The sequence below is a fragment of the Rhopilema esculentum genome, chromosome 6 (assembly GCF_057945365.1).
Source record: "Rhopilema esculentum isolate cy_ngs chromosome 6, ASM5794536v1, whole genome shotgun sequence".
Taxonomy (NCBI): domain Eukaryota; kingdom Metazoa; phylum Cnidaria; class Scyphozoa; order Rhizostomeae; family Rhizostomatidae; genus Rhopilema; species Rhopilema esculentum.
In genome coordinates this window covers 6,590,251-6,616,854 of record NC_142820.1, presented here as the reverse complement: position 1 = coordinate 6,616,854, position 26,604 = coordinate 6,590,251, and the positions used below count along the sequence as shown (strand labels likewise).

The window sequence follows — 26,604 nt, the reverse complement described above, 5'->3', positions numbered from 1 at the left end:
CTTAGATGGATATACGCTTTTTTTGCAGTTCTTCAAAATTGCCTGGAAACATCCACGATGCGGAATTGAATTTTCAAAGCCCTATTTAAATTGCTAACACTCTCAGCAAAGATTAGCAATATCTATACAAATAATGAAATTTAAATCTTTCAAACATAAGCAATATCTATATTCTAAATCAATTCCTGTTCGCAAATATACGAAATACCTATCATCTGTGAAAATGCAACATAACAGTCTTATTGTGACATCAATCAGCGCCCTCCCACTTTGACGAATCGAGCTGCAAGCCTGGGATAATGCTTTATCTTTGGCAGTATCGGACGTTTTGGTGCGTTCAGGTGCTTCAGGATTTCAGTTTGGTCAACTGGAAGGATGTCTGGGCGCTCTTTGAATTCGCCTTTTTTCTTCAGGACTGTAAATGCCTTTTTCTTGATAACATTGTTGTTGTTACTGTTGTTGTTGTTGTTATTATTTTCTTTATTGTTGTTGCCACTGCTCCACTCAATATCATTGTTGTTGTTGTTATTGTTGTTGTTGCTTTCTTCAATTGTTTTGTTCCCATTGCCAATTTTAGTCTTGTTATTGTTTTCTCCTTTGACTGCATCTTTACGCTTTGTTGCCACTTGGCTTTCTTTCTTTCTCAAATACTCGTTGTTAAATTCTTTGTATTCCAATAGGTTCTTTCTGCCTCCTTGCTTTGCTAGTTTGACGTACGCAGAATCGGTTTCCAGAACTTTGAAGGTACGAAACACCTTCTTTTCGGCCGCTGCAATAACTTCAGAATCCGGATTTAGGCCAGGAATGTTTGAGATGGGAGGCAATGGCTTAAATTTATTCAAGCATAGCACCCCAGTGTTGTTGTTATTGTTGCTACTGATGTTGCCATCCATTTTTCTTGGCTCTTGCGCTCCACGGGGACTTGGATGTGTCGGTGAGATGTCGCCAATTGGGGGGACACCAGCCATCGAATACTGGTGTACGCCTCTTCTTCGGTTGGAAAACTCTGCAAAATAAAGAGCCAAAGAGTTTACAACAAATAGCAAATTAATTAGCTAACTGGGGAAAGAAAAGCAGTCGTGACGGCAGAACAACTTCACGAAAAATAAAAAGAAGCTAGGATGAAACGGTGTGGCCATGTTCTCAATTGTTATGATGGTAACGTGGCAAGAAGCTTAGTAGGCTTCTCTCTTGATATTTTATATCTTGTTGAATTTGCATTTGACAAATGGTTCATTTTGCCTACTTAGAAAACAGTTTGCAGTCAAAGGATGTTTCAAGGATGTTCTTCTCTTGAAAACATTTGGAACTGAGCACAAAAAAACGGAGATAGATTTAAGGATAGTAGAAAATTCTCTAATGGTGGACTACTGATGCAATGCTCTGGAATCAATCTTGCTGCGTAGTCATCGACATAAATGTAGAGCGGAACAGACTGAAGACAAACCTTTGGAAAACAACATGATTCCGATAGTCTTAACGCCATAATGGCTTAAAGATAATTGGATCTCTGTGAATAAGTCGAAATTGTAATCAAGTGAAGATTGTAGTTTAAAAAAATACTAATGCAAAATATGAAAATATGAATACAATATGTCCTGCTGATGGCAATGCACTCGAAAATCGAAATTTGTTAGATACAATCCAAAAAGGAAGTGAATGATAGATGCAATGAGATTTGATAAAAAAATCAACTGAAACCAGCTTATGCAGGGAGGCTGGTAGCTGATGTTTTCTACTGGCCATATGCGAAGACTGGGCGAGAAGCTGCAGTTGTAGATAGACTTGCGTGCGATGCAAAATGCATTGCATGTAACACAACCGTATCCTAAAACTACTCGACTGGCAAAGCATTGGTAATTGCTTGACGGGTTCAGTCTTGGTAACAAAAGGTACGATACGAGACAACGTAATCAACCAGATAAGCAACTACACGGTCAAATGCAAAATCTGAATCTGTAGGACGCAGCGCCAGACAGAATGGAAACATTGCAAAGCTGTAGCTTAAATACACATCTAAAATGCTCACCCTTTACCAGATTCCTCAATGCAAAAAACCAATATCATATAGAACAATGCTTCAAAGAGGTCACGCTGTTACAAATATAAATGATTTTGAAGTGTAAGAGATTAACGATAAGGGAAGCTTCTCATAGCTAGCTGCCCTGACTGCACGAATCTTTTTCACGGGTCAAGACTAGATACGCGCTGACAAACGACCCTCAATCGCATGATTGATCGGCTGCCACGCTTATTACCCTCAAACTATAGCTGCAGGCAGATTTACCGGTGGCTCATCGCGCATCCTATTAAACAGTCGGTCAAGACGTACAACTACTTCAGTTAAAGGCTTATTTTAAATGTTTGTCAATGAAATGTCCTCATCGATTTAAATGTAGTTCCTCTGTTGTTGACGTGCTGTATCGGAAAGGCTTATTAATTCAAAAAGATGGTTAGATGTATTTGTCATGACCCATTGATTCTATGAAATCAATCTTACTTGACCCAGGATTCTTCACTGATTTGATATAGAAATTTTAGACTTAGCTGCCCGCGCACCTTATAAAATGTCATGGTGCAGCTATAGGTGCCTGAAACGCAATACAATGTTGCCTTCGTTTCTTTTCCGTTTACTTATCTCTTTTAGAAATTTTTTATCTAATTGCTCTAACAGGTTGGCTTGACTTCGCTATGCATTTCCAGTAGCTTTGCAAGGAAGCGAATGGGGGGGGGGCGGTGGGGATCCTTTTACTTGATGCGAATCACGAGTCATAATTCGCTTGAAGAATGAAATCTTTCTGTGGCACCAACCGAGGTATATGCAAGATGTTCCTTGGGAATGGTGCAAGGAATGTTGTTGGTGTCTCTGTAGTTTCAAAAAACGGAATGTGACATTATTGACCGTACATGTACAACTAGATGAGCTACAAACGCGGATTGAATGAGAAAGGGGAATTTTCGGTTATGGGAGTCAAGAGGCAAGATAAATTTACAGTTACCAACAGGAAGAACAGCCGAACATGAAACTGATACAACCAGATTCAAGGGACAGAAAATATGGGATAAATTGCCGAATGATACAAAACTTAAAAATTACAAGCCTTTAAAAAGAAAGTGAAATTAGAAAAACACGAATACTGCGATTGCAGATATGTCGCGAATGTGGGATTTATAAAGGGGTCTTAAACTGTTTCATTTATGTAATTGTACAACTACAAGATTTTTCGTATTACCTTTATTTATTGTATCACATTAATTATATTTAACACTTTTCATTTAATCTGCTTTAATCAGGAAAATTGTAATTTAATTAAAAGCATAAGAAAGCAAATTCCGTACAGGAGTACATCTTTTTAATTTTATTGTCCGTCCCACGAGGACCGTTGCGGAAACCTGTTCTCTTTAGAACTGATTATCATATTCCGCATAAACAGCAAACGTATTTCATATTCACAAAAACTAATTAGTAGCTCATCTGGTATCGACCTAGAAATTAATATAAATACAACTGATGACCTTTTCATTGTTTTCTAAACTGACTAGGTAGATTCCAGAATTGAGACATTATATCTCTACATAAAAAAGCTAATTCCACATTGCCAATTGTAGCTTGATTTTAAATAATGAAGGGTCATCCCGACTTCTCAATTGATAGAAAATATGAACCAGCATTTTAATGGTCGTCCTATGATACAGTTAGCCTTACTTTGTCAACATCAGGTTGCTGCAAAATCAGCGAAGAGAGACACGTTCCGTTTCTACAAGATAAAAACAATTTTTGCTCTTTTAGTGAGCCGTACCGTCGAAAAATCTCTTCATAGGATTTGCCTTGACCGAGCCCCCTGCCAATACCACTTCAAACTTATTCCTTCACAGAAATCCACTCTTCCAAAACCAATTTGAAAACATTCAAATAAATTCATCCATTTTTTTATTCATTTGGTTCACATCCAACCGACAAATAATGCTAGAATTCAAAACCTATCACAGTAAAACTATATAGACCGATTGGTAGATCAAAGATAAGGTGTTAAAGAAAAACAGTTTTGCAGCACCTTCATTGCGTACTATTTTCAACTAATTAATTCTATTAAAACCTGACCTTTTGCCACATAATTCCACTAGGTGACACAAACTTGATGTCATGTGTTTGATGATTCGATGAGTCATTGTATACAAATTTATTGGAAACCCTTACAAGCATCGAGATTGTGTTATCAAGTTTAGTTCACTTCATTTGGCTGATACTGCCATCATTCTCTGTAAAATCTTTCTCTTAGAAAAAGTATACAAAAAAAGCCAAACAGAAAAAGTTATATTAACTTTCCTGACTTGGGATGCTGCTTGCTTGCCTCGTCCTAAGGTTTGTTGCTCAATGTCTTTTGTTTCGTTATTTCACCCATTTTATAATTTATCATGCATACAGAGACGTTTATACTCCACATAGAAGGTATGTTTTTATCATTAGCAGCAGATAGGTGACAAATATTTTTACGGCGCTTTTAACAGATGTCTTCAAATTGGTAGTTTTAGAATCTGAATCTTTCAAGATGACCGGGTTACATGTTGAATAGAATATGCTTTACACTTATCACAAGCTGTTTAAGTAGACAACATCTTAAAAGTACATTCCCTAGTCTTTCTTGGTGTTCGTTTCTTTTTCCTTTGCTAGGTTTGTACTTTAGCATCCCGAGAGATACCACTACTGCATACCCTTTGTACTAAGTGGATGGTGCAAGTTTTAAATGCGTGTATAATTGTTATCCATCGGCATTGGGAGTGATCTGTTAATTTTTTCAAATTGATCAATCATGATTTACCTCAGTGATTATGATTTTATGTTTGTGAACAGATAATGTAGACATGGATTTTAAATGTATTTCTTAGAAGGCAGTGGTAGTATAAGAACCAATGAAAGATAGGTCTCTATTACTTTGAAACACCTTATGGTGGTTAAATCCTAACCACAATCCATCAAGAAAACATAAGTTAATTGAATTGAGTTTCATACATAACACTGACCGGGTGTAACACTGGAGGCCAATCCAATGTCATGCGCAAAGCCAGCGTGTCATCTACTGTCTAGCACAACTGAAAGTTTCCTTATTCGAAAGGAAACATCATAGCTAGCAGAATAGCTAGCAGATAAATTAGCATCACAACTTCCGAATACGTGCCAGTGAAATAAAGTTTATAAGGCTTGCTCCACTAATAAAAGTTTAAAGCAAGCAAAAAACCATCTAGCAAAAGCCTAGAAAATGAGCTTCAAGGGTAGGCACAGGTCGACTAAAAAATACGCATATTCACAAGTACCCTTATTTGTTAGAAAATATCAACAACGTGTCCAGAACCATGAGATAAAAACCCAAAAGACTTCCCAACAAAATTATTTTGGGCTTTTTATCCAATGCCTTGATCTTTTGGTTAAGCTTTGGTTAATACCAACTATGAACGATTAAAGATCATTGAAACGAGCAAATAAAAATAGAGAAACGGACTTTGGAGAACCAAACAATTGTCAGGTGATTGTTAGCAAACGCGGAAAGGCACGTGAGCAAGCATAAACAGAATAATATATATAGCGATAGTTGTTTATGGCTCATTCGATCAAGCTGAAAAAGCTAGCAAACTATATTGCGGGTTGCCATCAAACACCAAATCAGCCCTTTTATTGGCACGCATTCTTTGTCAGCCCTCATTTTCTCATGGATAACTTCGCGAAGCTCTTACCGTTCAAATCACGATTGATGTGAAGAAGAGTAATGGAAATAGCAATTAGACACATTGAACTTCACAGGTCTGCTCCAGACATTATTAGGAGAGATGGGCTAATCATGTGAAAGCACAGGAAGCAAGAGGGTTGCATAAAGGGAAGGTAAGCCATTTATATAATTGAAAACTGCGCAAAAGTATTAAATCTTTTAAGAACAAGTCGAGAACAGGTTTAATTAACCTAATTTAACAGCAATCTTATTTTTCAAAAATTTTATATACAATCGAAACATTCTAAAAAAAATAATCAGTGAACTACCGACTTTTTTATTTTTGTTGATTGTTCTCAAGTCTCCTGGAAGCCCTATTTACAATGTACATGAGCTAAATCACGAAGTTGCAGTAATTATTCAAACTCTTGAAGTTAATTTTAATCGCTTTAGTTATCGGTCGACATGCTTTGATCAACTGTTCAGACAGTTGCCCGATGATCGCATTAAGCGTGAAACTCGGAGTAGAACCGACCCCGTCCTGTTCTATGCACCAAAAGCGCGTACAGCTCTGCCTATACGGCATCCAACACTTTATGACCTGCCGGTAAACAGTAGTCTTTGCAAAGTCTTTGCAACTTTTGTAGAGCTGGGGACTTTTTGCAACGATACACGTTCATATTTATTATTAGGTAGCTCTCACTGTGGTCATTTTGCAATCAGTTGTTACTCTTTAGCACATTTTGGGCGACGACTGAAGCTCATTCGCTGGCGTTCGTGGATTATTTTGCTTATACCGGGATATTTCAGTTTGTTAGACGAGAAGCAGGCTATTGTCTTGAAACATCCCTATTCATCATAAACGTTCTGCGTGAAGGTCACTGAGGAGAAATGTTATTCTCCCAAAATGATTTCCAGTGTTGGTTTGACATGAGCCTTAACAAATCCCTGTCATTAAAACTGCTAGGTCAAATTTTGAATCAATGAAAATAGAAACGGCAAATTAATTTTCTAGCAACCTTTAACGATTCACTCGCCCTAAATAATTAAACAATGCTGCAAGCAGGTGGAAGCAAGTAGAGTCCCTACGCTAATGTGATCTTCTGTTCTCTCTGCATACAAATCTTGTGTGATTTGTTACATACGAAGAGGATCAATGGCTGATTTTAGATTGCTATCGGTAGGTAAAATAGCACCTAAATTCCTCTTCATCTACTTCTTCGTCGGTAAATTTTACTACTGGTGACCCTCCATCCCCTTGTCTTAAAGGTCAAGCTACGCCATTGGCTGCGATGGATCAGTGATATCAGGTAAATCATTTTTCATTTTGAGTTTTCCACGAAAATATTTAGACTAGAAAACAGTTGATATACACTCTAAATATTTCATTGCCAAACCTTCTTAATAGGACTTCTTTTATTAGAAAAATATTACTGTTAAAATGACATGTCCTTCCAAAGCGCTTTGTCTATTGTCAAAACAATAAGGTGGTTTATAATTTGGCAAAAAGGGGTATTGAACCCCCCCTTCCTCCTCCTCAACCTCATTGATGCCTTCACGGTTCGATGATATGATTTTCCTACTCTCTGCTACTAGAAGTAGAAACGATTCATATTGAAAGCCCATATCAAGTTGATTTACGACAAACTTACGACAAAACAAGATTATGTTTAGTAATCTATGTTTAGTAGCTCTTTCGTACCTTTGCAACTACAATGGCTGGCTAGCTATACAATCGACTGTTAGGAAGTTTACTTTGAGGGGTTCAGGCATAATAATAATAACGAACTCCTGTTAGAAATAAACATGGTACGGGCTATAGAATAGGTGCAATGCAGAACAGGTGTAATGCAGAACAGGTACAATGCAATGTCGTTTCACTGAGAAAACGAATAGCCTGCAACTAAGCTTCCAATAAAAAAGGTTAGAAGAATTGATAAAAGCACCACTCTATCAATAGGTACCTTCGAGAAAGGGTGATGAGATATTCTGAGTTGAGAAAACCTTCCACCAGATGAAATTTTGTCCCAATTGCCTTCCCAAAGATTTTCCTTGAGTCAAATAAAAGTTTCTTAGAAATGGAATTTTTAACTGGAAAACAGAAAAGTTCAATCACAAATTTCTCTCACTTTACAAACTCTGTTCAAGATATGCATTGGCCTTCTTCAAAGCTACTGCATTATTTCATAACCTTCCTCAAGGTTAGATAGCCTTGTTCCGGCCCACAGCTGTGAAAACGTAATGTTTTCTGGACCTAGAGATATTTCAAACGGGCAAGTTATTGTACAGAAATGGAATGCATGCAAGATGGACAATGTAATGTTTCCAAGGGAGCGTTAAAAAAATGTTTTTTTGCGGTAACAGACATTGAGATGTTACGTAAAATCTTGCTGATCTTACGAAATTTTTTGAAAGTGTTGATTGACTTTATGACTTTGGAAAAAAATGAGACCAGAACAGTTAGACGATTGCTTCTCAAAAATGACTTGCTGCCTATTCTGAAAAAAAAGAAGATCCCAGTCTACCAGGATAAGGAAAGGTGGCTTTTGAGTCCAAAAGTAAACATAGTTTGATAAACGGAGGCATCCGGAAAGGAGGCATCCGGATCGGAAGCATCCGGAAAGGAGGCATCCAAAAAGGAGGCATCCGGAAAGGAGACTTCCGGATCAGCAGAATATGAAAGGACAAGTGGAAGCAATGCTCCTTTTTCTACGGACTGGAAGTTTTACTAGATCCATATTAATAGGAGAGGGAAAAAAATAACGATAATCATCAATCGTCAAGTGAGATACAACTATAACAGAAACCATATTTCTTAAAGAAGCAGGGTCGATTGACGGCGAGTTGTCTTTTTAATTATAGGTAGGTTTCAAGCAATCCACTGGAAAAAATTTTCATGTTGAAAAAGGCAGTAAAAATCTTAAAGAAGACTGCAGTTCAGAGGTTTTTGGTGTAAAACATTGGCAAAACTCTAGACCATACTGCAACAGGGTATAAAATAAAGCCAATCGGGTGCACCTCTGGCTCAATTTAAGATCAAATCATGTACAAAACAAAGCCACCCAGACGCGCCCCCATTCCATTTAAATCTGCAACCGGGTTCACTATAAAGTCAACAGAATGGAAACCAGGCTTATTTTAATCTTCGATCAGCTATAAGAAAGAGTAAAGTGAAAGAAGAGGACATAGTACAGATTTATCACTAAGATAATTGATTTCTGACGTGTATATTTACTCAGAATTAGCGCGCGTAATAGTCCGGAGTTAAGTGCCAATATAGCGTTGCTTTAGCAAAAACAATTATTGTTAATTTATATAGTTACTGATAAACCATGTAGATAATTAGAAGCAGCGGTTACACCAAGTCGCTAAAACCTTCGCAACTTCTCCAATTAATCTTACGTGAAAAATTGTTCAACACACCTTGACCTATGCCGAATAAAAAGGAAAAATTAAAGATCGTTTATAATCTCTTACCCATGATACAGTGCTCTTTGCTTTGTAAAACGACCAGTAGCCAGATGATCAACTCGTGGATATCCGAAAACTTTACTTATTCAACCTGAAATATTGAGCAAAATATGACTGTAAAACTTGATTTGGGGTATGACAGACCAGAACGTGCATGCGATGTGGTATAAAATGGGAATGTTTATGTTAGCAGTCTCACTTCAAAGTGATTTTGTTTACCACGCTTTACTTAAGAATTGGTTTGTTTACCACGCATTGATTCGCACTTGCCCATCAGCCACCTGTTTGTTTGTAAATAAGGCCAATGATCCTTCTAAACAGCGTTACCAAACATTTACTCCAGACATGTGTTTAAAATCCATCTCTAAGGCAATATCAAGGAAATTTTTTGCCAAAGGAAACTCAATTTTTTCTATTCTATTTAACAAATCGCGTTCAACCTATGATAGCTTTGCATAAACTTGCATGATTCGCAACAATAACATTTGTTACATTCTAGCACCGATAGGGAATCAATGAACCGTGAGCATGCGTGTAGCCATGTATCGGGTAAAGTCGATATGATTCTTGAAAAGTCGATCTTAGTTGTGTGTTAAGACTTCATTTGTTCTGAAAATAGACTGTGAGCAAAGAAATTTGCAAAAAGAACTTGCTTAAAGTTCTGTTGAAATATCGCTGCTAAATTCTAACAACTATTGTGCTATTAATAACTGAATTGCAATTTTCATAACCAATCTGTCACATCTTACTCTTTATATATAATTCTTTGATCGGCCTTTGCATATCAATAGATAGTAAATAACTTGCATTCAAAATTTGCAATTCTTGGTAAAGTCTTATCTATCGATTCAATTATGCTGCTGCATCTTTCCAGGTCTAATAAGCCTACAGTTTTCGATTAGGCAATACTTACTGGCTATAAACGAACTGCCGACTGGCTACAAAAGAGTTAGTCATAGACTAATGATGATGAAAAACACAGAAATATACTTTTGTGTGGTACATATCTATTGTAGATGTTGCTTTCTGTTCAAGGTTCATCAACAGAACCAGAAAAACAACAAATAAAGACATTGCAGCAATGTTGATGAAAATTTCAAGAAAGTTGCAGTGACAGTTTCGGGAGACATACATACGAGGCAGAAACTGAAAGATGTATCAACTCTATTCACCAAAGATTGTGACGGGAATAAGTGAATAAAGATGAAGACTTGAGTTATGTCTACAATTTCAAAGTATTTAAGTTCAAAATTACCTATATCTTTCAGTAATTAAAATACTTTAAATCATCATCATAACTTTCTAAAGGCATCGTCTCTAACACTTCTTACTAATTTTTCGCTCGAAAATTATAAACTAACCATTATAAAAAAAATTTCTTTCATCATAAACACTAAGCCAATGCAAATTGATAAAAAGATGTAGTTACACGCTAACGCTTTTAGCTAACAAACCTAACACTAACTTTTGTTATTAACATAATTTTACATATACTCTTAAATCATAACAAATGCTTTTTAAAAAAAGTTGTAACAATACGCAAAAGCCTTTAGCTAATCAATCATATACTAATTTATTTTATTAACATCACATTATATTTACTATTCAATAATATAATTTTATTATTAAATAATCTCTTAAATTGTACCTTAAATTTACTATTCAATAATCAATAACAATTACTAACAGCTAGTTACTACAAGCTTATACCTTTAATTAATCGAAATAAACGCAAAATTATTTTATTAACATCAATTTACACATACTCTCTAATAACAGTTAATAGCAATTAATAATAACCAATTACTTTACTCCAATACCTTTACCTAACCCACCTTAAACTAACTTGTTTAATTAAGATCATCTTGCATTTACTCTAAAATTTTAGAAATTACCCAAAACTTACACTACAATTTGAGACCTTCGTCTACCAAACCATCACCAATCTTATCATACTAAGCAACTTAAAAAACCCCGTTTCCAGCATCTTAATTAACAAATTACGTCTTTAACTAACAACCCCAATACAAATATTCATTTTAACCACCAACGCCTTAAACTAACTACTCCATTACTAACATCTTTATTAACCACTAACGACTTAAACTAACCACTCCATTACTAACATCTATATTAACAACTAACGCCTTAAACTAACCACTCCATTACTAACATCTATATTAACCCCACTAACGCTTTTAACTAACTACTCCATTACTAACATCTTTATTAACAACTAACGCCTCAACTAACCACTCCATTACTAACATCTTTATTAACCACTAACGCCTTAAACTAACCACTCCATTACTAACATCTATATTAACCCCACTAACGCTTTTAACTAACTACTCCATTACTAACATCTTTATTAACAACTAACGCCTCAACTAACCACTCCATTACTAACATCTATATTAACAACTAACGCCTTAAACTAACCACTCCATTACTAACATCTATATTAACCCCACTAACGGCTTAAACTAACCACTCCATTACTAACATCTATATTAACAACTAACGCCTTAAACTAACCACTCCATTACTAACATCTATATTAACCCCACTAACGCTTTTAACTAACTACTCCATTACTAACATCTTTATTAACCACTAACGCCTCAACTAACCACTCCATTACTAACATCTTTATTAACCACTAACGCCTTATGCTAACTACTCCATAACTAACATCTTTATTAACCACTAACGCCTTTAACTAACTACTCCATTACTAACATCTTTATTAACCACTAACGCCTTAAACTAACTACTCCATTACTAACATCTTTATTAACCACTAACGCCTCAACTAACCACTCCATTACTAACATCTTTATTAACCACTAACGCCTTTAACTAACTACTCCATTACTAACATCTTTATTAACCACTAACGCCTTTAACTAACCACTCCATTACTAACATCTTTATTAACCACTAACGCCTTTAACTAACCACTCCATTACTAACATCTTTATTAACCACTAACGCTTTTAACTAACCACTCCATTACTAACATCTTTATTAACCACTAACGCCTTTAACTAACCACTCCATTACTAACATCTTTATTAACCACTAACGCCTTTAACTAACTACTCCATTACTAACATCTATATTAACCACTAACGCCTTTAACTAACCACTCCATTATTTACATCTATATTAACCACTAACGCCTTTAACTAACTACTCCATTACTAACATCTTTATTAACCACTAACGCTTTTAACTAACCACTCCATTACTAACATCTTTATTAACAACTAACGCCTCAACTAACCACTCCATTACTAATATCTTTATTAACAACTAACGCCTTAAACTAACCACTCCATTACTAACATCTTTATTAACAACTAACGCCTTTAACTAACCACTCCATTACTAACATCTTTATTAACAACTAACGCCTCAACTAACCACTCCATTACTAACATCTTTATTAACTACTAACGCCTCAACTAACCACTCCATTACTAACATCTTTATTAACCACTAACGCCTTAAACTAACTACTCCATTACTAACATCTTTATTAACCTCTAACGCCTTAAACTAACTACTCCATTACTAACATCTTTATTAACCACTAACGCCTCAACTACCCACTCCATTACTAACATCTTTATTAACCACTAACGCCTTTAACTAACTACTCCATTACTAACATCTTTATTAACCACTAACGCTTTTAACTAACTACTCCATTACTAACATCTTCATTAACAACTAACGCCTCAACTAACCACTCCATTACTAACATCTATATTAACAACTAACGCCTTAAACTAACCACTCCATTACTAGCATCTATATTAACCCCACTAACGCTTTTAACTAACTACTCCATTACTAACATCTTTATTAACAACTAACGCCTTAAACTAACTACTCCATTACTAACATCTTTATTAACCACTAACGCCTTTAACTAACCACTCCATTACTAACATCTTTATTAACAACTAACGCCTGAACTAACCACTCCATTACTAACATCTTTATTAACAACTAACGCCTTAAACTAACTACTCCATTACTAACATCTTTATTAACCACTAACGCCTTTAACTAACCACTCCATTACTAACATCTTTATTAACAACTAACGCCTCAACTAACCACTCCATTACTAACATCTTTATTAACAACTAACGCCTTAAACTAACTACTCCATTACTAACATCTTTATTAACCACTAACGCCTTTAACTAACCACTCCATTACTAACATCTTTATTAACCACTAACGCCTTTAACTAACTACTCCATTACTAACATCTTTATTAACCACTAACGCCTTTAACTAACCACTCCATTACTAACATCTTTATTAACCACTAACGCCTTTAACTAACTACTCCATTACTAACATCTTTATTAACCACTAACGCCTTTAACTAACCACTCCATTACTAACATCTTTATTAACCACTAACGCCTTTAACTAACCACTCCATTACTAACATCTTTATTAACCACTAACGCTTTTAACTAACCACTCCATTACTAACATCTTTATTAACCACTAACGCCTTTAACTAACCACTCCATTACTAACATCTTTATTAACCACTAACGCCTTTAACTAACTACTCCATTACTAACATCTATATTAACCACTAACGCCTTTAACTAACCACTCCATTATTTACATCTATATTAACCACTAACGCCTTTAACTAACTACTCCATTACTAACATCTTTATTAACCACTAACGCTTTTAACTAACCACTCCATTACTAACATCTTTATTAACAACTAACGCCTCAACTAACCACTCCATTACTAATATCTTTATTAACAACTAACGCCTTAAACTAACCACTCCATTACTAACATCTTTATTAACAACTAACGCCTTTAACTAACCACTCCATTACTAACATCTTTATTAACAACTAACGCCTCAACTAACCACTCCATTACTAACATCTTTATTAACTACTAACGCCTCAACTAACCACTCCATTACTAACATCTTTATTAACCACTAACGCCTTAAACTAACTACTCCATTACTAACATCTTTATTAACCTCTAACGCCTTAAACTAACTACTCCATTACTAACATCTTTATTAACCACTAACGCCTCAACTACCCACTCCATTACTAACATCTTTATTAACCACTAACGCCTTTAACTAACTACTCCATTACTAACATCTTTATTAACCACTAACGCTTTTAACTAACTACTCCATTACTAACATCTTCATTAACAACTAACGCCTCAACTAACCACTCCATTACTAACATCTATATTAACAACTAACGCCTTAAACTAACCACTCCATTACTAGCATCTATATTAACCCCACTAACGCTTTTAACTAACTACTCCATTACTAACATCTTTATTAACAACTAACGCCTTAAACTAACTACTCCATTACTAACATCTTTATTAACCACTAACGCCTTTAACTAACCACTCCATTACTAACATCTTTATTAACAACTAACGCCTGAACTAACCACTCCATTACTAACATCTTTATTAACAACTAACGCCTTAAACTAACTACTCCATTACTAACATCTTTATTAACCACTAACGCCTTTAACTAACCACTCCATTACTAACATCTTTATTAACAACTAACGCCTCAACTAACCACTCCATTACTAACATCTTTATTAACAACTAACGCCTTAAACTAACTACTCCATTACTAACATCTTTATTAACCACTAACGCCTTTAACTAACCACTCCATTACTAACATCTTTATTAACCACTAACGCCTTTAACTAACTACTCCATTACTAACATCTTTATTAACCACTAACGCCTTTAACTAACCACTCCATTACTAACATCTTTATTAACCACTAACGCCTTTAACTAACTACTCCATTACTAACATATTTATTAACCACTAACGCCTTTAACTAACCACTCCATTATTTACATCTTTATTAACCACTAACGCCTTTAACTAACTACTCCATTACTAACATATTTATTAACCACTAACGCCTTTAACTAACCACTCCATTACTAACATCTTTATTAACAACTAACGCCTCAACTAACCACTCCATTACTAACATCTTTATTAACAACTAACGCCTTTAACTAACCACTCCATTACTAACATCTTTATTAACCACTAACGCCTTTAACTAACCACTCCATTATTTACATCTTTATTAACCACTAACGCCTTTAACTAACTACTCCATTACTAACATATTTATTAACCACTAACGCCTTTAACTAACCACTCCATTACTAACATCTTTATTAACAACTAACGCCTCAACTAACCACTCCATTACTAACATATTTATTAACCACTAACGCCTTTAACTAACCACTCCATTACTAACATCTTTATTAACCACTAACGCCTTTAACTAACTACTCCATTACTAACATATTTATTAACCACTAACGCCTTTAACTAACCACTCCATTACTAACATCTTTATTAACAACTAACGCCTCAACTAACCACTCCATTACTAACATCTTTATTAACAACTAACGTCTTTAACTAACTACTCCATTACTGACATATTTATTAACCACTAACGCCTTTAACTAACCACTCCATTACTAACATCTTTATTAACAACTAACGCCTCAACTAACCACTCCATTACTAACATCTTTATTAACCACTAACGCCTTAAACTAACCACTCCATTACTAACATCTATATTAACCCCACTAACGCTTTTAACTAACTACTCCATTACTAACATCTTTATTAACAACTAACGCCTCAACTAACCACTCCATTACTAACATCTATATTAACAACTAACGCCTTAAACTAACCACTCCATTACTAACATCTATATTAACCCCACTAACGGCTTAAACTAACCACTCCATTACTAACATCTATATTAACAACTAACGCCTTAAACTAACCACTCCATTACTAACATCTATATTAACCCCACTAACGCTTTTAACTAACTACTCCATTACTAACATCTTTATTAACCACTAACGCCTCAACTAACCACTCCATTACTAACATCTTTATTAACCACTAACGCCTTATGCTAACTACTCCATAACTAACATCTTTATTAACCACTAACGCCTTTAACTAACTACTCCATTACTAACATCTTTATTAACCACTAACGCCTTAAACTAACTACTCCATTACTAACATCTTTATTAACCACTAACGCCTCAACTAACCACTCCATTACTAACATCTTTATTAACCACTAACGCCTTTAACTAACTACTCCATTACTTACATCTTTATTAACCACTAACGCCTTTAACTAACCACTCCATTACTAACATCTTTATTAACCACTAACGCCTTTAACTAACCACTCCATTACTAACATCTTTATTAACCACTAACGCTTTTAACTAACCACTCCATTACTAACATCTTTATTAACCACTAACGCCTTTAACTAACCACTCCATTACTAACATCTTTATTAACCACTAACGCCTTTAACTAACTACTCCATTACTAACATCTATATTAACCACTAACGCCTTTAACTAACCACTCCATTATTTACATCTATATTAACCACTAACGCCTTTAACTAACTACTCCATTACTAACATCTTTATTAACCACTAACGCTTTTAACTAACCACTCCATTACTAACATCTTTATTAACAACTAACGCCTCAACTAACCACTCCATTACTAACATCTTTATTAACAACTAACGCCTTAAACTAACCACTCCATTACTAACATCTTTATTAACAACTAACGCCTTTAACTAACCACTCCATTACTAACATCTTTATTAACAACTAACGCCTCAACTAACCACTCCATTACTAACATCTTTATTAACAACTAACGCCTCAACTAACCACTCCATTACTAACATCTTTATTAACCACTAACGCCTTAAACTAACTACTCCATTACTAACATCTTTATTAACCTCTAACGCCTTAAACTAACTACTCCATTACTAACATCTTTATTAACCACTAACGCCTCAACTAACCACTCCATTACTAACATCTTTATTAACCACTAAAGCCTTTAACTAACTACTCCATTACTAACATCTTTATTAACCACTAACGCTTTTAACTAACTACTCCATTACTAACATCTTTATTAACAACTAACGCCTCAACTAACCACTCCATTACTAACATCTATATTAACAACTAACGCCTTAAACTAACCACTCCATTACTAACATCTATATTAACCCCACTAACGCTTTTAACTAACTACTCCATTACTAACATCTTTATTAACAACTAACGCCTTAAACTAACTACTCCATTACTAACATCTTTATTAACCACTAACGCCTTTAACTAACCACTCCATTACTAACATCTTTATTAACAACTAACGCCTCAACTAACCACTCCATTACTAACATCTTTATTAACAACTAACGCCTTAAACTAACTACTCCATTACTAACATCTTTATTAACCACTAACGCCTTTAACTAACCACTCCATTACTAACATCTTTATTAACAACTAACGCCTCAACTAACCACTCCATTACTAACATCTTTATTAACAACTAACGCCTTAAACTAACTACTCCATTACTAACATCTTTATTAACCACTAACGCCTTTAACTAACCACTCCATTACTAACATCTTTATTAACCACTAACGCCTTTAACTAACTACTCCATTACTAACATCTTTATTAACCACTAACGCCTTTAACTAACCACTCCATTACTAACATCTTTATTAACCACTAACGCCTTTAACTAACTACTCCATTACTAACATATTTATTAACCACTAACGCCTTTAACTAACCACTCCATTACTAACATCTTTATTAACCACTAACGCCTTTAACTAACCACTCCATTACTAACATCTTTATTAACCACTAACGCCTTTAACTAACTACTCCATTACTAACATATTTATTAACCACTAACGCCTTTAACTAACCACTCCATTACTAACATCTTTATTAACAACTAACGCCTCAACTAACCACTCCATTACTAACATCTTTATTAACAACTAACGCCTTTAACTAACCACTCCATTATTTACATCTTTATTAACCACTAACGCCTTTAACTAACTACTCCATTACTAACATATTTATTAACCACTAACGCCTTTAACTAACCACTCCATTACTAACATCTTTATTAACAACTAACGCCTCAACTAACCACTCCATTACTAACATATTTATTAACCACTAACGCCTTTAACTAACCACTCCATTACTAACATCTTTATTAACCACTAACGCCTTTAACTAACTACTCCATTACTAACATATTTATTAACCACTAACGCCTTTAACTAACCACTCCATTACTAACATCTTTATTAACAACTAACGCCTCAACTAACCACTCCATTACTAACATCTTTATTAACAACTAACGTCTTTAACTAACTACTCCATTACTGACATATTTATTAACCACTAACGCCTTTAACTAACCACTCCATTACTAACATCTTTATTAACCACTAACGCCTTTAACTAACCACTCCATTACTAACATCTTTATTAACAACTAACGCCTCAACTAACCACTCCATTACTAACATCTTTATTAACCACTAACGCCTTTAACTAACTACTCCATTACCAATATCTTTATTAACAACTAACGCCTCAACTAACCACTCCATTACTAACATCTTTATTAACCACTAACGCCTTTAACTAACCACTCCATTACTAACATCTTTATTAACAACTAACGCCTCAACTAACCACTCCATTACTAACATCATTATTAACCACTAACGCCTTAAGCTAACTACTCCGTTACTAACATCTTTATTAACCACTAACGCCTTTAACTAACTTCTCCATTACTAACATCTTTGTTAACAACTAACGCCTTTAACTAACCACTCCATTACTAACATCTTTATTAACAACTAACGCCTCAACTAACCACTCCATTACTAACATCTTTATTAACAACTAACGCCTCAACTAACCACTCCATTACTAACATCTTTATTAACCACTAACGCCTTAAACTAACTACTCCATTACTAACATCTTTATTAACCTCTAACGCCTTAAACTAACTACTCCATTACTAACATCTTTATTAACCACTAACGCCTCAACTAACCACTCCATTACTAACATCTTTATTAACCACTAACGCCTTTAACTAACCACTCCATTACTAACATCTATATTAACAACTAACGCCTCAACTAACCACTCCATAACTAACATCTTTATTAACCACTAACGCCTTTAACTAATCACTCCATTACTAACATCTTTATTAACCACTAACGCCTTAAACTAACTACTCCATTACTAACATCTTTATTAACCACTAACGCCTTAAACTGATCACTCCATTACTAACATCTTTATTAACAACTAACGCCTTTAACTAACCACTCCATTACTAACATCTATATTAACCACTAACGCCTTTAACTAACCACTCCATTACTAACATCTTTATTAACAACTAACGCCTTTAACTAACCACTCCATTACTAACATCTTTATTAACCACTAACGCCTTTATCTAACTACTCCATTACTAACTTCAATATTAACCACTAACGCCTTTAACTAATCACTCCATTACTAACATCTTTATTAACCACTAACGCCTTAAACTAACTACTCCATTACTAACATCTTTATTAACCACTAACGCCTTAAACTGATCACTCCATTACTAACATCTTTATTAACAACTAACGCCTTTAACTAACCACTCCATTACTAACATCTATATTAACCACTAACGCCTACAACTAACCACTCCATTTCTAACATCTTTATTAACAACTAACGCCTTTAACTAACCACTCCATTACTAACATCTTTATTAACCACTAACGCCTTTATCTAACTACTCCATTACTAACTTCAATATTAACCACTAACGCCTTCAACTAACCACTCCATTTCTAACATTTTTCTATTGTTTCCAATACTTAGGATGGTATTAATCAATAACGGTTTTACCTAACTATCCTGATACCAACCCCTTAAATAACGAAAAGCTTAAACCATAATGAATTTTTTAACACAAAAACGACTTGAAGGCATTGTTTATAAATATAGATCTCAGGAAGAAAGCAAATTTTTAACCTAAAAATTCTACTTTTTATGTAATAGTCAAAATTTTTAAAATGCCTATATTTTTTATCATTTTCTACAAGGCTTGGATGGTACATGAAGACAAATCTTGGCAATTGATTGGTAGGAACACATGAAGCTCAATACTGAAACTGATTCTTGATAACTAACAACTTACCTTTAATAAATTAGCCCATTTGATTACATTATTAATTTGTTCACAGTTTAAGAGATATCTTAATGAAAGCCAGTCATGATGTATTGAGCTGTTTGATCTGCGTAGTGGACAACACATTTTAAAAATTGAAAATGAAATTTTGTTGCCAAAAAGATTTGCTAAAATCCTTCAAAAATGCAGAAATTAAACAGAAGCTTTTATTAGATTTTCATGCCGAACAGAAAACAAGTGTGTTGTGCACAGCTATGCAGTGTTTTTTGTTTGTTAAGCATTTCGATAAAATTAAATGTCTAGTCCTGACTGAGGGTGTTGTGGCGATTGGAGTTATTCCTTGGACCAGTAAATAAAATCATAGAATTCTATAGGGAAGTCAAACCTGGATGAGGAGAACAGAAAAAATACTCAAAACTTACAGTTGCTGGAATTTTGCGAGCTGTGAACACTCAACTCACAGTGACCTCCGTTTTCATAATAGATTAAGCCACTGTTGACATGGTCTTTGTGATTCCCAATAAAGTTGCGTCTTTTCTTCATTTAACACAATTTCAGCTCCCAAACTGCATTTACCTAGCACAAAGCACGAGGAAACAGCAAAATCAATTCAGATATTCATGACCCTCAGGAAAGCATCATGAATTACCCAAAACCTGTTTAAGGCATCTCATGAAAATTTAACAAGCTGCAGAGATTAATTTTAGCGACCTTATGAGTTTTTGCTTGCCATCCTTTTGAATGAGCAATTTCCCAAGACAACAAATGCTCTCCTAAGCGGTTGGATTACAAAAAAAATCAAGTTGTTTTGATTTAGGATGAATCAAGGGACGAAAAAAATGGTTTTACCTTAAGAAGATTCACACGTCATCACAAAGCGAATGCAAATTGTTTGTATGCCACAGTAGGAGCTCTTAACCATGTAATCAAGTAACTTACGTAATGACTTAAAGCACTTAAATACCAAAAGCAGAGGCAATTAATATACATAGCTCAACCTACTTACAGTTTGGTTGGTTCCTCTGCTAATTCAAAAAACAGAAATACTCACAAGGTCAACAGAGCCGGGTCCATTCTTGCTAGGCGGCGTTGGGTTTCATCAGATCAATTTTACTTGGCAAACAACTGTTCAACAAAGCTTTGCTAAACAATCATTCCAAGTTTGTTTTTACAAACGCATAACAAAGGGTGTCTAAAAATCTGAATGGGTCATATTTCGCGTCGTGCCTTCAGAGATAGTCACGTCTTCAAAACTATTCGAAACCCAGCTCCACTCCTAGTGGCTCGTATAGGGGTAAACACAAGCTAATCCGCCTTTATCACTCGTCATTAAACATAAAAATACTAATCAAACGATGGGAAAGAATATCACAATCGTTCAAGAAGCTCACTTCAGTTATCTCCTGTTTATTTGTAGATAAGCTTTGTATTTTCACTCTTCATCCTTTTGCGGTTGCTGCTATTTCTTACGCGCTCCAGTTCAGTTTGCTTTTCCATTCGAGCATTTTCTTGTACTACAAGTTGTAATTCAGTTTCGATCGCTCAATACAAATAATTCAGTGATTTGATATGCAAATCAACACGATTTAAAACAAGTACAATCTCTATTAACATTGTTTCTTGCACAGAAATAGCACAAGTTCCAGAGTCCACTGCGCTGGTCCAAAACATTTAAAAAGCCAGTACCAGAGCGGGACGAAGAAAGGGTAAACTTGTCACTGCTAGTTAATAAGAAACAACATTTGGAAAGGAATTTGAGATATTTTGCCTTTGTACAACTGAGCAAAGCGAGAAATCAAACAGAAAATACTTGAGCATCTGATTTTGAGCTTTATTTCAACGCAATGGTAATTTCAATGTTGCACAACAAATGCAGTCTCTTGATGTTTAAAACACAATTCTACTTCATATTACCTACTACTTTAAATCTTCCTAGACAAAAATTGTCATTTTCCTACAAACGTTTCTCGGTTCATTTCCCTACTAATGTTCCATCTTTGACTGAGTTCAGTGTCTTACATTTTGTCCAAAGCTTTCAATCCAAGAATGTTGAATCCTTGCAAAAACACCAATGACGTGGCCTTCAAAAGCATCAGTCGATTCATGTGCACCTTCACAATTTCACCTGTGGCTTTATCCTTCTCCACGCAGTAACAGGCCTCGTAGAACTCTGTCAGTTTGCATGCAAGCTCATACAAATACTCGCAAAGAGTATGCAACAGAAGATCATCCAAAATTTTCATCAGAATTTCGGGGAATCGAGTCAAAAATTTCCCAAGTTTCAATTCTTTGGGATGATCCAAAGTAATATTGTTTGATTTGATATACTTCTCAAGCTCCTCGTCGCTAACTTTCGCTGTCCTGATAATAGATCTAGAGAGAAATTGTATTTGAAGGGATTATGAAATCGTAAGAAGGAAAAAGATTTCGAGGATTCGAGCAGCCTTTGCATGAATAAACTCAATGAACCTGCTGAAAATCACAAAACAAGGGGCAGCTGCAGCTTCCATAGATAGTAAATTTCTTGCCATTTGACTTCGGGAGCTTATGGTCTTTTAATCCATCACATTCTCTCTGGATATTAGAAGCTAAAAATCCCATCTCACACCTTCATGCGTTTTAGCAATGTCAAATATGGCGTCATAATTTTGTGGAGAAGAGCTTGCCATGACTGTTGAACTGCATCGATATTGAAAGCGATCACTAGCATGCCATCTCATTTTGTTTCATATTTGCAATCTCTATGTTTAACAGATTTCAGCCAATTATGTAAGCAATTATGAAGTAAACGTCTGAATATACACCGCCCTGCCAAATGGACACTTTAATTCCCAATGTAGAAATCAGAAATTTTTAAACCAGAGCAAGCATATTTTACCTTAAATATATCTTTAGAATTGCAACACTTGAAGGTAAAGAGATCAAGTATTTTGATTGAGTAAATTGTGTAAGAATAAAAAGCAAAGAAGCAAAGCAAAAGATTTTAATACCTTATTCTTGTCAAGGCATAAAGCAAGTAAACAGCAGTGTTTCCTTTATCGTCCAACATCTAAAAATAACAGCATTTAGAACTTTCATGCACTTGCCGATGCTTCTGTGAAACGCTTCGAATATACCTCAGATTTACACAATATACTTCACTTCCCGCATAACCCAGACTTTTCATAAAACATCAAAAAAGTTCTTCAAGCAAAGCTCTTTTTACAAAGGACTCTTTTGATCATTAGTGATAGTTAATTTTTGTTTAATCTCTTCTCACGAAAATCGTTGATCAATCGTCTACAGAAAACGCTTTTATGTAAAAATGGGCGGAGTTAATCACTTCAAGTTGGGAAATTTGTGTGGTCAATGTGTCAAAAAATGATGCGATCATACGTTTTCCGCATCCGCATGTTTCCTATATTATTTTCTTTGAGTTACAATAATCTAATACCATACCAATAAACAAAATTATTAAAACTCTTGTTCAACGCATCTCTGATACACCATCAATAATATGAAATCCTGTTTTGCTTCGTTGCATGCTGTTTAACACAAAAGCTGCTTGGGCTAGAGTGGTAGGAAACCAATGGTAAATCATGTCAAAAATCTGAGATACATCCTTAAACTGCAGTAACTGGTTTCAAAATGGCTAGAAATAGGCTGCTTTCTGCTGTCATTAACACGTCATTATTCTTTACAAAATGATCCCTTCTATCTCTTAAAAGGAAATAGCTACTAAAACTAATTACTTGCCCAAGGTATGATCCACTTAGTTTCTTTAAAAAGCTTAAATATCGATTCGGTAGGAAATATTTATTGAGCGTTCAAATCTGTCATATACCACGTTCAGAGGTTTTTGGCACTGAAATGGGGTATCCATCCTCATCACTCCCCAAAAACTTCCATATCCCCGTTAACCAATTAGTTACTTGAAGATTCTGGAAATTACCTTGTCAAATGAAAAGACATAGTCCATCATCCTATTGTGTGATAAATCTGCGTATTTGATGCAGCCATACGCCACAGATGTACTGGCAGCATGCAGTTCTTCCGGTGTAAGTTCCTACAAAACATAACGTTATAACTAAATGTTGAGAAACTAGAAGTTCAAGGAATTTTTTGAAACAATATATCATTAAAAATCTGTTACTTGGATACTTTGGGACCCTGGATTTCCTGATTTAGCTATAATCCAATATTATTTTCTAATTCATTTCATTCAACCGAACAAAATTTAATTAGTAGCTAATTAAAATTACTTATAAGAGTCTTTCGAACAGTAGTACTAAACAGTTTAGCATACCTTATCACGTCCTTTTTCCTTCAGCTTGTCCTCGGCCCTACGAACACCTTCGTCTAACAGATCTAAAAGTCTGATCGTTTCTCCAGACCTCGTCTTGAATTTTTTCCTTGAAAAGAAATTGCTTGAAATTACATTTCTATCAAAAAAGTAAAACTGGTCCCAGTATAAAGGATACGTTCCGGGTGGTCTTTGTAGCAACTCACATCTCCAGGATGGATACACCCAGTAATAAATATGAGACAACTAAATTCGTTTGGGGGATTTGAGTGCTGTAAAATAAACTCATTTAAATTGTCTGATTCTTTGTAAAAACTCCCGCACCTTAAGCAAATGTTAGCCAAAAGGTAAGCACTCTACTTACTTGTCCTCTCCTAGGACGACGCCAAACGGCATGTGATCAACTCGTGTTATATCTGGGTGATACCAGCCGGCACGCTGACCAACACCGAAGATCGTTTTGAAATGCTCTGCCTGTTTTGAGTGTTAAAACTCAGTCAAATAAATATCCAGCTAATCATATCCAGCATTTTAATTCAGTTTCTATTCAGTATTAACAAACATGAAAAAATCATGCTTGAAAATCAACTCAGAATAATTACAGATTGAGAAACAAAAATTATACTTTCATACTGATTCAACTCGAACAGCAATCCGATAGTAATAACACAAATAACTGATAGGAATGTATTTACGAAATGACAGAAAAATTTAAACGCCAGCATTGTTCGCGTATTATGGACCATCTAATGCTCTTTAAGATTTCTTGGTGAAATTAAAGAGCATCAGTGTACCAATTTATTTGTGAACACATAACAATGAAGAGTACATTGCTTTCTTTTGGTTTATCTGTAAGAAAAAAAATTCAAGAAAAAAGAAAAAGTCTAACTAATGGTGCATAAGAAAAATGGCTGTGAGCATAAGTTTCTGTTTTATCTTCATGCTATGCACTAAGGTCAGAATTAGAAAGTATTAGCATATTTTTAACATGACCATCTAAAGGCAGTATTCTCGCTCTTTGTTATAGAAGAGCTAGAACTTAAGTTGATCCCACGCAGCAGTTAGGCTCGACCTTGTGCCAAACACTATAACCGTTGAAAAACACACCTGACCCGCGTCTGTGATGTAAACAATCCAGTCAGCCTTCTCTTCAAACAACCTCTGTTTCAGACAAGCAGAATCTGATGTATCATACGTGTAACCACCATCAGATTTCACCATAGTTAAAGGCACCTTAATACCTGGAGCGAACGCAACTTTTCTTCCTTCCTCAAGGTCTACAATACCTAGAAATGGAATTTCAAATCTCACAAAACCGGAGTCCACCTGGATGTTTATTAAAATGCTTATTTCGACGCAAGATATTAACTAAGTCACTATGTGTAGCTTTTTTGTTTTTCTTCTTTTTTCCAGTAATATCAAAAAACCTTCTATACATACAAAATATGTACAAATTGGTACCAAAAGCTGTTTTGTTGTGTCTGCTATCAATAGATTTATTGTTGTATGTCTCACCGACAATACAACTAGGAGAAATGCTTTCAGACAATCAGCATTATTTCTCGCTAAGCTAAAACAAACAGACAACTTTGAGAAAGTCAATTCTCTTTAAGGCCTTTACGAAAAAGAATTCTTGAAATAAATTGGTCAGTTACTCTTCCCTTTCCCTAAACTGCTAAAAAAACCTGATTCTGTGCATCATAAAAATTTAAAACCTGCTCGCATATATCACATATCAAACAAACAGAATTGACTAACCTGCTTCTTCCAATTCCTTAACCACTTGAGTCATCCTATCTTGATAAAACGATTCTCCCCTTTCAATTAAAGTAATTTCTAGCCGGTCATAAATCTTCTGGAACTCTGTAACATAGAAAGTGTGGAAGTTTAGTCAATCAGTCCACAAATTAGATGTCAGAA

The 26,604-nt window shown here is 34.9% G+C and overlaps 2 protein-coding genes and 1 long non-coding RNA gene across 7 annotated transcripts in view; 1 reads left to right on the top strand and 2 right to left on the bottom strand.

The window, feature by feature from the left end:
• Positions 1 to 112: 112 nt before the first annotated feature.
• LOC148960109 (uncharacterized) lies at positions 113 to 20,961 on the bottom strand. 4 transcript variants are annotated; one of them, XM_089109025.1, is made up of 3 exons: positions 20,825 to 20,961; positions 9,180 to 9,264; positions 113 to 1,006 (listed from the first exon to the last, which is right to left on the bottom strand). In XM_089109025.1, exons 2-3 carry the CDS (start codon positions 9,181 to 9,183, stop codon positions 255 to 257), a joined length of 756 nt encoding a protein of 251 aa, XP_088965151.1. In that variant the 5' UTR covers positions 9,184 to 9,264; positions 20,825 to 20,961; the 3' UTR covers positions 113 to 254. The 4 variants fall into 4 exon arrangements, with proteins under 4 accessions (XP_088965151.1, XP_088965152.1, XP_088965153.1 ...); XM_089109026.1 differs by lacking the exon at positions 20,825 to 20,961 and adding an exon at positions 9,393 to 10,212; XM_089109027.1 differs by lacking the exon at positions 20,825 to 20,961 and adding an exon at positions 9,423 to 10,212.
• Positions 4,138 to 22,456, top strand: LOC135686506 (uncharacterized). The gene is made up of 4 exons (XR_016143852.1): positions 4,138 to 5,875; positions 6,972 to 7,012; positions 10,209 to 10,408; positions 20,317 to 22,456. It is a non-coding gene; the product is annotated as an uncharacterized LOC135686506 (long non-coding RNA).
• LOC135686481 (arginine--tRNA ligase, cytoplasmic) overlaps positions 22,220 to 26,604 on the bottom strand; it is a 20,717-nt gene continuing 16,332 nt past the window's right edge. For both annotated transcript variants that reach the window (XM_065202726.2, XM_065202725.2), the window contains exons 8-14: positions 26,443 to 26,547; positions 25,792 to 25,970; positions 25,049 to 25,158; positions 24,688 to 24,793; positions 24,334 to 24,447; positions 23,393 to 23,451; positions 22,220 to 22,775 (exon numbers count right to left, since the gene is read on the bottom strand). In XM_065202726.2, the coding sequence (XP_065058798.2) occupies positions 22,418 to 22,775; positions 23,393 to 23,451; positions 24,334 to 24,447; positions 24,688 to 24,793; positions 25,049 to 25,158; positions 25,792 to 25,970; positions 26,443 to 26,547 (1,031 nt within the window). In that variant the 3' untranslated portion in view covers positions 22,220 to 22,417. The remainder of the gene's footprint in view (positions 22,776 to 23,392; positions 23,452 to 24,333; positions 24,448 to 24,687; positions 24,794 to 25,048; positions 25,159 to 25,791; positions 25,971 to 26,442; positions 26,548 to 26,604) is intronic.